This window comes from Schistocerca cancellata, chromosome 6 (assembly GCF_023864275.1).
Source record: "Schistocerca cancellata isolate TAMUIC-IGC-003103 chromosome 6, iqSchCanc2.1, whole genome shotgun sequence".
Taxonomy (NCBI): domain Eukaryota; kingdom Metazoa; phylum Arthropoda; class Insecta; order Orthoptera; family Acrididae; genus Schistocerca; species Schistocerca cancellata.
In genome coordinates, this window is record NC_064631.1 from 381,393,995 (window position 1) to 381,409,951 (window position 15,957).

Here is a 15,957-nt window from a genome sequence, read left to right on the forward strand (position 1 = left end):
CCGGGAAACGGTGGACAGTCCCACTAGATGTCCATAGTTTTGGGGCTAGACAATATTATGACAGGACAACACATAACCGGAACTGGAAAAGGAGAGGATACAATGTAAAGAGTAAATACCATGAAAATACTGATGTTGTTAGAATGAATAAATTAGAATTTAATAAAAGGTTTTGGGATACTATGAGTAAAAGTGATACAGTTAATAAAAACAGTGTTCAAGCACAGGTAGTTAGTGAAAGTGCAGAAGTTGAAGGTATTGCAGAGTTCCATAGTTGGGCTGAAAAAGATAATGGTGTTAATAACAAGTCAGACACACCAAAAATAGAATCTATTTTGGGGGGTTTATTTGATAAGAAGGGGGATGACGAAGTGTTTAATGGAGCCAAAGACTCAATTGCTGAGATTCAGATACATAGGGGGGAAACTGAAGATGGGGTTGTTGTGGTGGAGGAGGAAGAAGTAATAGAGGGACATTTAAATAATGATCCTAAATCAAGTGATGTTATTGATGAGAGTGTGGAGGGAGAAATAAAAGTATTTGTAGAATTGAAAAGTGATGATGAGGTAAAGGTAAGTGATCTGACAAACATGGGTAATAATGAGGTTAATGTAAGTGAAATGCAGACTAGGGAATGTGTATCTGAGGACAAGCTATTGCCCATTGGGAACTATGAAACACTAATCTATGAGAATGGTAATAATAATAATAATATTAAAGAAAATATAAAGGGATGGAATGTAAATGTATGTTTTCAAGAAAAAGGGGAAAAGTTTTTAGAAGTCTTGTGGAACAACTATGGAAACTGTACAAACAAAGATGCCTTTTGGAAAGAATTAGCAAAGGTAAGTGCAACCTTGTATCCTACATGGTGGACAAGAATCCGTAGTGGACTTCATAAAAAAAGGGGGTGAAAACAGTAGGTTGTTGAGTGACAACACAGTGTTAAAAGGAACAGGTGAAAACAAAGGTTTATGTTTAAATGTCAATGCTTTGCAAACAGAGAGGGATGTGTCTAAGTGTAGGAAAGAGACATTAGACTTAGGAACTAAAGAAATTGAAAATGATCTATTGTTTGAAAATACTGAAATAGACAAAGATGTTGAGCTAGGTTGTCCATATGTTAAAGTAAACATTGACATTTGTCCATTTGAAATAAAAGAAAGCTCACATCCTAATGCGTATAGACTTATCTTTCCCAGATCAAGAAGGTTATTTGAATTAAGAAACATCACTGAATTGAAACCATATAAACATGATTAAACACATTTCCCTGTTTGAATACAGTTACTTACCCATTTTCCATAAAGCATGTTATCAGCAAAGATTTTACTGGGTGTGTCAAATAGCAACTACCACTCATCCTACAGACCCTGGAAAAGTTCCAGATCTCTGAGAGAATGTTTTTATATTTTTATTGTCACTATTGAATATTAAATTTTGAGACATCTTCTTTACTTGCAATGGGCAAGAAGGTGACAAACATTTATTACTTTCCTTTTGTATTGTTGAATATGGGACATACTTGCACCAAATAAAAGACAATGAAAAAAATTGTTGTGCAAGACCCATCATTTTGTGACTATTGTGTTCTTAGGCATAAGATTTGTGTACAATTTTCCACAGCTAATCAGATGTTCACCAAGTTTGATGTTTGTGTTATATTGTGACCGATTTAAGTGTCCAGTTTTAGTATTAATGTGTTCTTGTACTATCTTGACTGTGTCTCAATGGGAGACAATATTTTAAAAAAAAACTCTTCTTTTTTTTTGCAAATACATATTATACTCATACATGTGACTTCTCTAGTGTTTGTGTTTATATATCATGTCCATACTTATAATTCTGTTCTTCGTTTTCATTTCTTTTATGTGGCTCAAAAAGAGCAGACAGTTGCAATATTTTCCTATGGACATATGACCTGTCCATCTATGTTATATATTTATGTTCCTTCTATTATCTTGATGAATCTGTGACTCATTGAGAACTGACTTTGAAATAATTTACATATATTGTTTATATATCTTAAAATCGCATGTGATATATTTGTGTCTGTTTTTGATCATTTTCCATGTGGCTCACTGGGAGCAAAGATTAACATTTTTTTTACTTTCATATATTACTAAATATTTTTATTATGCTGTCATACTGAATGACATAACACAAAGTGCATTTGAAACAACACAACTAAAATATTTGCAGGAAAAAGTCATTTTGAAACGTTGTAACGGTCCTTGTATACATACACATTATGCATAGTTAAACAAAAAAAATTATTAAAGTAGTACTTTTCCAAATTTTAACCATTTGACACATTTGTCCTAGTCGGCTAATATCATTAACATTCTGTAAATGATATTACCCGAGGGGGGTATTGTAACGGAACATATTAAAGGCTTTACTGTACCGAAGTATGCGATACCCTCCAAATTCAACCAGTTTAATGAGTATTTATGATTATAGCAAAGGTATTGTGTATGTTAACAATGATTGCATAACATGTCTCCATAAACAGTCAACCCATTAAATTATACTGAATAACTGACCCACACAAAAGTTAATATCACTTGATCACTGATACAGCAAATGTCATCATGTAAAAACACTGAGTGCATCTTAAATAATTAATATGAAGTACGGAAAATAGTGGACAACTTAGATATTTTGGATCTCCTTAAATAAAAATCACCCAGTGAAACCTATTTGTTCACTAGGAGCGTTTTCACTCAGTATTCACGTAAGCAATCCTATTTTAGACGAAAACCAATGTAATTCTTAATAATTCATGTTAATTACTTATTTATGCAAATTAGAGAAGTCAATTGACAAACTTCTAAAAAACGGCCTTTTTGTAACAAAGAATTATTCTGTCAAGTCAACAAATCTGTCTGTCATTTTAATAACATGTTAAATTATGTCACTCGATGCAAATTAATAACTTTTCTGCACAAATTATGATAACAGATGTACATGTGACTTGTAAACTATATCTCTTTTTAGTAGTTCTTTGACAATGTTATAAATACAAGGCAGCAAGAACGGTCGAAAGGGCAGTCGGAATGTCACTTTGGTAAAGTGTGTTTGTGTGTTATTGTTTGAGGTGGATAAACAATGCAAAGAACATGTAACGGAAGTACTACTTTGTGTTGAGTCATGGTCTTTGGTGGACAGTGGAATTCAGATGGCCACCAGAGTAATAAATATTTGAAGTTTACATATTTGTTGGTTTCGCTCGTTCTTTATCATCAAAAGCACATAAAAAACACGGGACCTCATGTTTTTAACCCTAGACAACCAGATTTAGAGCCAGCATCAGCATCGAGAGACAGCAGCGATCCAGCAAGTAGCAGCGATTACCACAACACAATGCATTTTAATGGCGCCAACCTAATATCAAGTGCTAACAAGCTCCGTAAATGGGAGTGAAATAGTGCGATTATAGCAATTAGCAATATCTACGACCATGCTACCATTACAGTGGGGAGCAGTATTATGCTACGGGAGACATTCTTTTGCGCTTGCATGAGACCTGTGGTAGTGACCGAAGACACGGTGACAGCTGCGAATCACCTACATCCCTTCATGCTTGATGTCTTTCCCGACGGCGATGTCATCTTTCAGCAGAAAAGTTGTCCTTGTCTAGGAGGCAGTACCGTGTTACCGTGGTTTGAGCAGCATTACAGTGAACTCACGTTGGCGTCTCGGCGACCGAATTCGCCTTTTGTAAATCCTGTGGAATCCATCTGTGTCACTATTTGGCGCCATCACCGAACGCGCAAAGTATTTATGCGAATTGCATGACTTGTGCGTAGTCGTCTAATGCTACATAACTCCACAAACCTGCCAACATACTGTCGGATCCGCGATACACAGAATCAGTGATGTATTTCGTTTCGAAGACGGAAAAATAAGCTATTAGTAGGTGTTCATAATGTTTTGGCTCATTTTTGTATTTAAAGTATGTTATATACTATAGTTATACACACTATATGTTGTATAACAAATTTTAAATACGAAGATGAGCCAAAACTGAGACAAATTGTCACCGGAATCATCTCGTTAATAGGGCTGATTTTCATAACAAACTGCCAGGAACAGTAGCACTGTTAAAAATATGGTTCCGCTGATACTGTGGCTTAATGTATGCCACATTTTAAAAATGTGCGACGATGCCTATTTCATGATGCCACTATGGTTTTATTAGGACATGTTTTCAAACGTATCTGAAGATGGTTATCGCTGAGCAAAACCAGTAGTCTATGGACCTAAACATTTTTTGATCATAGAAGGAAATAAAAGAAATGTATTTTAAAATAATTTTTTTGAAGGAAAAGGTTGTCACAGACATTTTCAGACATCAATTTGCACAATCACAATATTCTGCAGATACAACATTCTGACGACTATACTGTTCTCAGTTCTTAGAAATTTGTAATGTGGAAAAGGGGAGACGGGATTTACGTTGGTTGGAAAGTTCATAGTAGGAACCACTAATTTTAAACTAATACAAAATACACTCCTGGAAATTGAAATAAGAACACCGTGAATTCATTGTCCCAGGAAGGGGAAACTTTATTGACACATTCCTGGGGTCAGATACATCACATGATCACACTGACAGAACCACAGGCACATAGACACAGGCAACAGAGCATGCACAATGTCGGCACTAGTGCAGTGTATATCCACCTTTCGTAGCAATGCAGGCTGCTATTCTCCCATGGAGACGATCGTAGAGATGCTGGATGTAGTCCTGTGGAACGGCTTGCCATGCCATTTCCACCTGGCGCCTCAGTTGGACCAGCGTTCGTGCTGGACGTGCAGACCGCGTGAGACGACGCTTCATCCAGTCCCAAACATGCTCAATGGGGGACAGATCCGGAGATCTTGCTGGCCAGGGTAGTTGACTTACACCTTCTAGAGCACGTTGGGTGGCACGGGATACATGCGGACGTGCATTGTCCTGTTGGAACAGCAAGTTCCCTTGCCGGTCTAGGAATGGTAGAACGATGGGTTCGATGACGGTTTGGATGTACCGTGCACTATTCAGTGTCCCCTCGACGATCACCAGTGGTGTACGGCCAGTGTAGGAGATCGCTCCCCACACCATGATGCCGGGTGTTGGCCCTGTGTGCCTCGGTCGTATGCAGTCCTGATTGTGGTGCTCACCTGCACGGCGCCAAACACGCATACGACCATCATTGGCACCAAGGCAGAAGCGACTCTCATCGCTGAAGACGACACGTCTCCATTCGTCCCTCCATTCACGCCTGTCGCGACACCACTGGAGGCGGGCTGCACGATGTTGGGGCGTGAGCGGAAGACGGCCTAACGGTGTGCGGGACCGTAGCCCAGCTTCATGGAGACGGTTGCGAATGGTCCTCGCCGATACCCCAGGAGCAACAGTGTCCCTAATTTGCTGGGAAGTGGCGGTGCGGTCCCCTACGGCACTGCGTAGGATCCTACGGTCTTGGCGTGCATCCGTGCGTCGCTGCGGTCCGGTCCCAGGTCGACGGGCACGTGCACCTTCCGCCGACCACTGGCGACAACATCGATGTACTGTGGAGACCTCACGCGCCACGTGTTGAGCAATTCGGCGGTACGTCCACCCGGCCTCCCGCATGCCCACTATACGCCCTCGCTCAAAGTCCGTCAACTGCACATACGGTTCACGTCCACGCTGTCGCGGCATGCTACCAGTGTTAAAGACTGCGATGGAGCTCCGTATGCCACGGCAAACTGGCTGACAATGACGGCGGCGGTGCACAAATGCTGCGCAGCTAGCGCCATTCGACGGCCAACACCGCGGTTCCTGGTGTGTCCGCTGTGCCGTGCGTGTGATCATTGCTTGTACAGCCCTCTCGCAGTCTCCGGAGCAAGTATGGTGGGTCTGCCACACCGGTGTCAATGTGTTCTTTTTTCCATTTCCAGGAGTGTAGATAGCACTCGTCCTTGGCTGTGTTACAAAAGTGAAGAGCTTAGAGGAAGAAGCAGTGACACTTTCTGCGTGACCCGTCCATCATTTTGCTGGAAAATGGTTATAGTTGCAATCGATTTGTTCGATCGATGGTCCTGAGAAGTGCCGTACCATCCACCACAATCCCCGACTTAGCCCTTGTGACTTCGACTTGATACCTAAATAAAAGGAAGAACTTCAGGACATTCCCTTCAGAACTGTTACAGAAATTTATCGGGAAACAGACCGCTCCACTCGAACTAAAACACAACTGGTTCTGCTAACGGTATCCTCCGACTTTCACATGGCTGGCAACGGGCTATACACAACACTAGTGACTACTATGAGGAGCAGTAAAAGCTTGGAACATGTATCTAGCAGTGGAAAAATGGAAAAATGCTCCCACAAAAAATAGCGATATGTTTGTGTTTATTTAAAAGACTCTGACTGAAAGTGGGGTAAGAGCTGCCTCGTTTTACCTTCCTCAGCACCTTTAAAAACTTTCCAAAAAATTTTTGGCATGCAAACAGTCGGAGTATTTTAAATAAACGAGAACATTTTCACATTTTTTGCGTTCCGTCAGGAACATTTTTCTTCTGGTTCTCTGCTTTCGCCTGATACAACAGGACATGTGACAAATATGAAAAGAAATGTATTGATCAGTTAAATTTAGACAGTTTACTTATGTGAAACTGAAATTATATGAAATGTAATAGTCAGCCAACCCGTTGCACACATTTTTTTAAAAAAATTTAAAGTTGTTATGTAATTTCATGTAACTTTTACCATTGTGATAAAGATGGTCTTAGAATGATCGAAACCTGGTTAATGTGTTTTTTAAAAAAATGTGGCGACCGGTTGGCTGACTATTACGTTTTATGTAATTGCATATACGGTTGCTCAGCCCACAGCCACAAAGTGTTTAAAATATCATGAAACTGAAATAACCAAAACTAATTTTACACCTCGGGCCAGATTTTATCCCTAAAAAGATCTTGCATATGCTTCAGTACTACAACGTGGGGCTCCCAGACGATAACGCCGACACTTTACAACATATTTCTTCGTGCTACGTCACTTTATATACTACGTTTTCACCTCACACCGTATTTTACGTGCGTATTTTACATCTACAAGTAGGGTAACTTCGAATCTCTGTATCTTGGAAATGGACAAATATATGGAGAAAATTTCAGGGTTGTTCGGGATCGGATCTTAGGAATATATCGTTACAATCTGAGCCGTTTGCTGTTCATAGTCTCGGCTAGGTTTTGGTCTGCTGGCGACGGGAAAAATGTAGTAAAACCCGAACCTTTTTGTGGGGCTAATAGTGCCTCCATAAATCTCATCAAGCTTACCGTATACCACATCAAATGCAAAAAGAACCATCCGATTTGCTTCATTTGCGTAAGCAGAAAGAAGTATGTAATATTCATACCTTTGATCCTATACTATAGGATAGTGAAACTAAGACAATCCTTCTGTTGGGTATACGAATGGTCCCTAGCCCAAAGGCTATTCACAACATTTGGCCCTACCTTTTTATTACTAGAGGAATCCGAGGTATGAGCACTGAAAAGTCTCGCTTTTATGTGCGACGTTTTTGAACGACAGCCTTGCATGCTGTTCCATGCATACCGAATTTTTATACCTTCTGAACAAACAGCTGCCACGACTAAATTTCGAACTGCCGTATTTTAGTGGGCGAACAGCCGACCTTTGAACTAGTGAAGTATTTAAGTAGTGTAAGTTGTGAGCTGACCTGCAGCGGTGGGAGCGAGGGCGGCACCTGCCACACGTTGGGCGGCGCGCCCGCCGTGCAGTACCCGGTGCCGGCGCTGACGCTGCCGGCCTGGGAGGCAGGTGCCGCCGCAGCCTGCGAATCCGGCCGGACTCCGGCGGAGACCTCGCAAGCGGGCGGCAGCGGAGGCTGAGCCGGCGGCAGAGCCAGCGGCCGCGGCGGGCTCTTCACGTCGGTCGTCGGTTGCTGCAACGGCAGCGCCACCGCTGTCGGAGTACTCCACGTCGTCGTGGTCTGCTCGCGTTCTACTTGCGGTATGGTTACGTCACACTGCGGTGCCGTCTGCGGGATGGAGTCCCGGGAAGGCAATGGAGTCAGTGTCTCTGCACATTCCAGGTGATTCTTCGGGCTATATGGACGTTGTTCTGCGCTCTTCATCGACGGTAAATGCACTTTTGACTCCGTAAGCTGGTGTTCTACGGTCGCTGATGGATTTTCAGTTAGGGAAGGTGTAATCGACGCTGTCACAGCTGGTGGTATCGTGTCGGTGACATTTCCTGATGACTGGTGACTGTCGGCCTGGGATTTTCCTTCGACGCATTGCTCCTGGAATTTTGAAATAATAGGTTTTAATGATGTTTATTGGAGCGGTGAGTCATTCACTCCACGTCGCCTATTTGCATTTAATTTTATTTTCGAGCTTTTCAGATGCATTTTCTTTAGTTTTGGGGTACTTTAGGTACTGACTTCGCAAGCTAATGTGCTGAATATGTAACACCTATTCGTGTTGGTGGCTTGTAAACAAAGGTGAAAACGTTGGCAGATGTATTCTAAATGACCATTGAACTTAAGAAATTGTGTAGGTATGTCAGACAACAAGTGTACAACCAATATGATGTGTAATTCGTAATCTGAACAGAAACCAGTGAAGATAAGTAATTATGATGAAATGATACATTCGGGACAAAGGAAAGCGATGCTAAGTGTGACACAGAGATGAATCTGAAAAAAACTCTATGTTTATTTGTAGCAACTGAATGCTGTATACAGAAGTAAATATTCAGTGTTTCTGTATGTCAGTTAGAAATATTATTTTTCTAAACTTTTTTATGTGAATACGATACTTTATTTTCAAAAGAATCGTATCTACAATCGTTAGCATCTCAGTAGCACTCTCGAACTAACTGGAGTAATAGACAAAGATCATATGTATAAAGTGAACATCGCAAACATGCGAGGAGTACTCTGGAGTAGGTCCATTACGGTGTCATATACGGTTCTCTTAGGAGATGCTTTACAGTTTCTCATTAATCTGACAATATATCTAATTTGTTCATTTGGCTTCTGTACAAATGGTTTTATGTGATTAGGCACAATATAATCTCAGACCTTTAATCCTAGATTCTATCACTGGTACCATACTCACTTCTTATCACTAATGATCCAATGAAAGTATGCTAATATATTTCTCCTAATCATGTGGATTACTTCAGATACAATTTAAGTAGACATAGTCCTATTCGATATCTAATTTGTTCATTTGGCTTGTGTACAAATGGTTTTATGTGATTAGGCAATTAATATAGTCTCAGACCTTTAATCCTAGATTCTATCAGTGGTACCATACTCACTTCTTATCACTAATGATCTAATAAAAGTATGCTAATTTATTTCTCCTAATCATGTGGATAACTTCAGATACAATTTAAGTAGACATAGTCCTATTCGATATCTAATTTGTTCATTTGGCTTGTGTGCAAATGGTTTTATGTGATTAGGCAATTAATATAGTATCAGACCTTTAATCCTAGATTCTATCAGTGGTACCATACTCACTTCTAATCACTAATGATCTAATAAAAGTATGCTAATTTATTTCTCCTAATCATGTGGATAACTTCAGATACAATTTAAGTAGCATAGTCCTATTCGTTAAATGAAGTATACCTCTGTCTCATAGTTTTCAATTTCCCTACACTAATTCAATATTCATATTTTTACTAGGCAATGACGTTAACAGCAAGCAAAGTATTCTGTTCCCTTGTATTTTTTGTTTATTGGTAATAGCCTTCCCTCCAGGGCTTTGCCCACATATGTGCTCGAACACTACTCCCCTCAGCTTATATCCCCTCTCTGTTTCCACCTCTTCCTCGGCCACTCTGTCCACCTCATCCTCCCACCTCTGTCTATCTCCTCCTCCTCACACTCTCTGTCTCTCTTCATCTCCTATCAGTCTTTCCTCCACTTTTATCTACCTACTCCTCTCCTCTCTCTGTGGTTCTCCTCTTCTCTCTGTCAAATCCTCCGCTTCTCTCCATATTCTCCTCCTCTCTCTCTCCTTCTCTTTCTCTGACCACCTCCTGCTCCTCCCTCCTCTGCCCCTCTCTGTCGTGTACACCCTCTCCTCCTCCACCAGTCTTTGTCCATACCGTCCTTCCCCTTTCTCATTATCCATTATCTCCTGTCTCCTCCTCTCCCTTTTCATCCCTCTGTCAAGGCTGGTACTACTCCAACACAACACGCCTCTCATACATTGCAGCCAACATACTGAGAGATGAAAAACCTTCATGTCCCTGGGCATAGGCTGTTATGCAAAGCAGGTCGATAAGGCAGGTTGATACTGCTCCAACACAGCATATCTGTCATACGGGGCAGCCTACATGTTAAGAGCTGGAAGATAGTTTCATGCCCCTCTCGTGCACGCTGCCCTACAAAGCTGGTCGAACCGGCAGGCGACAGTTTACCTAAACAATATCCCTGTCATGCAAGCCATCCTATACGTCAGCTGATGCAAAAAACAAGAGACCTGCTGTTTCTGTGCCAGATTTCCTTGAAATAGATCCAAATGTTAGGGACGAGATCCCATACATCGACACATACACTGTGCCTTATATATAGAGAGAGATTTTATCCGAACCTTGCTGAATACATGAGAGCGATGGGGGTCTTGTGTAGGTACCTCAGAAACCGTACTGCAGCACATCAACCCTGGTGTTATCTAATGTAAGTAGTCAGAATTTCATAATTAAAATGACGAGCGTAAGTCGAATAAAAGGTGTTTCATATGCAGGAAACACAAAGGTTGTATCATGTTTCCCTATGAAACTCCAGGTGCCTTTTTTATTTCTGTTAATCACTTGACATCTTTGTTCCAGTCATAAAGCTTTAAGTATCACTTCCAAAATGTGAATTTGTTGTTTATTTGACCTGGAGATCTGCTGTACGTTAAAATGTCAACGCAACGGTATCATAGAAAAGCTGCACAGGAGCCAAAGGACAATGGTGCCATACACTGATACAGTGGAGTATTGGGCTGCAAACATGACAATGGTCGCTGCCCCCTAGGCTTCTCAACTGCTCACTCTTTCATAAAAGTCCGCTGAACCTAGGTCCGAGGCGGAAATGTTGCAGCTGTATCAGGGCATTTCAGATGTCATAAGTCATCTAATCGAAGTTTACGGGTACTTAATAAATTGCTATGACCTCTAGACAATGGGGCAAGGCAAGCAGTGAGAAATTCCGGTAAAGGTGAAGACTCAGTCGTCATCAGGCTAGGTGATTTTTCAGTGTTTGTTGGGACTGCGCTGAGGTCATCTAAACAAGCTATTAAGGAGCAAACTGTCTGAATTCTCGTGCCTCGGCTGTAGGACGCTTTGAAGATGGAGTGTAAATTGGCCACGTTGCCGTACAACGATGCCAAAACTCTTTCCGCACAGGACACAGTCACACCTGATGCTTCGTCGGGCTATCAACTATCAAATTTTTTCTTACGTTCCCATCCCATATTCTGCTGAGATTACCTCTACTGACTTACTCCTTATTCCTCAGCCGAAGAAATCATTGCGTAGCAGGCATGTCCAGAATGACAACGTCATGATTTTCCAAGCGGAACGTTTCCTGAACATCTGAAGTGTAAGCTGCTACAGCCAAGAACACCCCGAGTCGTCCATCGCTGGTAAAAGTTGTTCACATTAATGGATGAGTGTTAGAGAAGGACAAACACCATCTCGAAGATTCGTGGTAACAGCTCGTATTTTGGACGCCTTATTTTCCTCTTTTTCTTAGCTTTAACCCTGTCTAGGAGAGAGTCCTCTGTACCCGAGATTTGGCAAATTTATTTTGTATATACGAGGACAGTAACTTGTTCTCGAATGAACAGTTACTGTTGATGACCATGCAGCTTTTCCCTGGAATAAATGATGACTAACTGACAACCTCAGCTGCCGACAGGTGTTGTTTATATACCTCGATGTGGACAGCTGAAAATGTGTGCCCCGACCGGGTCTCGAACTCGGGATCTCAACTTACAGGGCAGACGCTCTATCCATCTGAGCCACCGAGGACACAGATGAATAGCGCGACTGCAGCGACTTATCCCTTGCACGCTTCCCGTGAGACTCACATTCCCAACTGTCCACAATTCTACGTATGTATTGTACCTTATAGACATTTGCCCACCCACTTAGTAACTGTTCTTTCGATAACAAGTTACTGTCTTCGTATATATAGTTAAAGGCTACCCAGCCATTGACCTTGGTCTGTGCGAATGCGCACAGGTTGCCCAAACTCTTACGGGAATCGCCAAATCGTGCGCGAGTAATGAGTGGGTGGGCAAAGTCTATAAGGTACAATACATATGTAGAATTGTGGACAGTTGGGAATGTGAGTCTCACGGGAAGCGTGCAAGGGATAAGTCGCTGCAGTCGCGCTATTCATCTGTGTCATCGGTGGCTCAGATGGATAGCGTCTGCCATGTAAGCAGGAGATCCCGGGTTCGAGACCCGCTCGGGGCACACATATTCAGCTGTCCACATCGAGGTATATCAACAACACCAGTCGGCAGCTGAGGTTGTCAGTTAGTCAAAATTTATTTTAGTTTAATTTTGTCGTCAGGTGCCCTTCTTGTCGCTGTATCCGTATGTTAACTGTTTTTATACCGTATATTCTGAGGCAGAAATTGGGAACCTACACAGATTTTGCGTAAACGAGCGTGGGAGCAGCCTAAAACCACCCTCAAACTGCTCTGAGCACCACTCACAGCTCACAGTCCTTAATTGGCCACGTCTATTCGATACACGTTACTCGTTTTCCTGTCTTGCAATCTAGCACGATGCGCGTTACGCTATACGAGTAGGTCTTGAACTTTTCTAGGTTGAAATTGAAAATTTTTCGACTACCGCACTTAGAACAATGTCTTTTATAACAAAATACATTGAGGTGACGAAAGTCAGTGATAGCGATATACACATACACAGGGGGTGGTAGTACCGCGCATAGCAAGGTATAAAAGGGCAATACGTTGGGAGCGATGCCATTTGTACTCACGTGATTCACGAGAAAAGGTTTCCGAAGTGATTATGACCTAACGTCGGGAATTAACAGACTGTGAACGTAGAATGGTAGTTGCAGCTAGATGAATGGGACATTCCGTTTCGGAGATCGTTAGAGAATTCAGTACTTCGAGATCCACAGTATCAAGAGCGTGCCGTGAGTACCAAATTTCAGGTATTACCTCGCACCATGGACAACGCATTGGCGATGGCCTTAACCACCGAGAGCAGCGACGTTTGCATAGAGTTATCAGTGCTAACAGACAATCACCACTGCGTGAAAAAACCACTGAAATCAATGTAGGACGTACAACGAACTATTCATTAGCACAGTGCGGCGAAATTTGGCGTTACCGGGCTGTGGTAGCAGCAGACGACGGACGCGAGTGTCTTTGCTATCAGCACGACGTCGTCTGCAGCTGCTCTCCTAGGCTCGTGGTCATGTCGGTTGGACCTTAGATGACTAGAAAACCGGGGACTGGTCAGACGGGTCCGATTTTAGATGGTAAGAGCTGATGGTAGGTTTCGAGAATGGCTCAGACCACACAAAGCCATGAACCAAGGTTGTCAACAAATGCCTTTTGCATGGGATCCTTGGGGATCATTTGCGGCCTTCAACAATGAACTTATTACCGATGACAATGGGCCATGTCAATGGGCCACAATTGTTGGAGACTGAAGAACATTCTGGACAGTTCGAGCGGATGGTTCGGCCACAGAACAGGCCTGACATGAGCCCTATGGAACATACTCAAGAAGTCAGTTCGTGCACAGAATCCTGTACCGGCAACAGTTTATCAATTACGGACTTCTACAGATGCGGAACGGCTCAGTATTTCTGCAGGAGACTTCGAATAACTTGTTGAGTCCATGTCACGTCGAGCTACTGCACTAAACCTGGCAAAAGCACGATACTCGGAGGTATCCCACGACTTTTGTCACCCCGGTGTACAGTGACCATAACTCAGGGGCAAGGGATGTGCGCTGAAGTGTGGTACCTGCTTGTCAGCGGTGGAGGGCCGCGAGCACCGGCCCGTGGCGGAGTCGGCGGCGGCGTCGGGCTCGGCGGCGCAGACGCGCAGCGCGGCCGACTGCAGCAGGCGCACGCCCAGAGCCGCCGCCGTCTCCAGGAAGCGCGGCAGGTCGCCAGCCGAGACTCGCGCCTCTCCCCTGTAGATGAGGTCCAGCAGGCGGCCCAGGTCGTCCGGCTCCACGCCGTGCAGCACCACCGTCACCGGCTCCGCGCCGCAGCTCGGCTGCTCCAGCAGCACGCGCTGCAACCACAGAGCATAGAAGGATATAGAGCGGCCTTCCCCACGGCGGAGGCCCGACCGGCATGTGATCACCTGCCTCGCCCCCCTGGGCGGGCACCTACCTGGCCGGCTGGGCACAGCCCGCGCACCTGTTTCCTTCCTAATTTTTTGCTTACTACCTTATCTCACCTGATTTTCTGATCTCTAGTTGTTAGTTATTAACGTATTCATGGAGATGAACAAATAAACTAAATAATACAGGCGGCGAGATAAAAAAACTTAAAAACAAATCAAATTGCATGGCATTACTTTCACTGAAAAACTTACTTTTTTAACACATACTATAATTGCTTGTTAATTTTATTACTTTCACACGGCAATAAGCATCCAAAATTACCTGTAGATTATTGTTATGTCTAATATATTCACAAAAGAAATAACGGAAAAAGCAAATAGGTTGTGCACAATTCTTTTTCATTGTCTCTCTGCACCATTGTCTTCCTAGAAATCATAACGGAAAAGCTGTTTTTTAATCGTAGCATAATTCAGCATTAATGTCTTATTAATTTGAAAATTAGCAAAAATTAAAATGAGTAAATAAATAAAGGAGTAAGCTTAATTATTTCTAACAAATGTTTATTATTGGCCTTTGAAATGAACAATTTTTTTAAGGTTTTGTCTAATTTTTTGTTCCTCAATATTCTGGATTTTAACACATATATATTTCTTGATTCTAATACTAAAATAAATTTTCCCAATGCTGTCAATTATCCAGTTACTGTGATCGTCTTCCCCACCATTTGAGAAGTGTGGCGAGTCGACAAATAAATTGAGATTTGAGCACTGGTTGAGCAAACTGTTGCAATAAAAGGTAAGATTGCTCTTTGGTCTCCCTTTCAATGTGCTCGTCTTAAAATTTTTTTCACAAATCCTACATACGCGATTCACATCAGACGAAGGCTGCACCAACCCTCCACGGTTTTTAATTGAAACCAAATTGACAGCTAAGTTCAAAGGCATATTTTCGTTATGTCCACTGATTGCCACCAAACATTCTTCACATTTTATTTTCCGCCCTAGGCTCCGCACAACGTATCCTCCAATGTATTCCACAACATCCATACTTAACGTGGAAACAACTGGCTCCATTGGCAAGCAGGGTTCATCTTCTTCATCACTTCCCCTTGAAACTTCTCCGTCCAACAAGCTTGATTTAGACGTAGAAACATTTATTTTATCTTCACTGCTTGATTTAGTTCCAATTCGAAGTCCCAAAAGGTCAATTTTATCAAGTGGTATTACATTTCCACTGCTAAAATCACTTTCATGCAACTGCTTATGCACAATAATTTTCCTTAACAAGTGTCAAAACTCGTAAGCACTTGGGATGTCGCTGTTTCCTCCTCTCCTTCTGATATAGCAGAACAATCTCTCCAAATGGTCTTGACTTATTTTATACATGGGTATATATATCAGCAACTTCTCCTCTTTTATAAGTCCGACATACATTCTGCGCATGCTGTTGATGCATATCAGAAAAGCCATAAAACCAGTTTTACGGGGACCATTGAGTACTTACTAATCTGCCGTTTTTTTTTCTTTTAGTTGCAGAATGTAAGTTTCTGCTCTCTCTAAAGTTAGACAAACATCAACTTCATTATTTTCATTTATTGCTTG

At 42.3% G+C, this 15,957-nt stretch overlaps 1 protein-coding gene across 1 annotated transcript in view; it reads right to left on the minus strand.

Moving 5' to 3' along the window:
• Positions 1-7,631: 7,631 nt before the first annotated feature.
• The window catches only part of LOC126088340 (protein abrupt-like), a 32,386-nt gene continuing 24,060 nt past the window's right edge, over positions 7,632-15,957 (minus strand). The window contains exons 3-4 of the mRNA XM_049906475.1: positions 14,026-14,301; positions 7,632-8,303 (exon numbers count right to left, since the gene is read on the minus strand). Coding sequence (XP_049762432.1) covers positions 7,632-8,303; positions 14,026-14,301 — 948 coding nt within the window. The remainder of the gene's footprint in view (positions 8,304-14,025; positions 14,302-15,957) is intronic.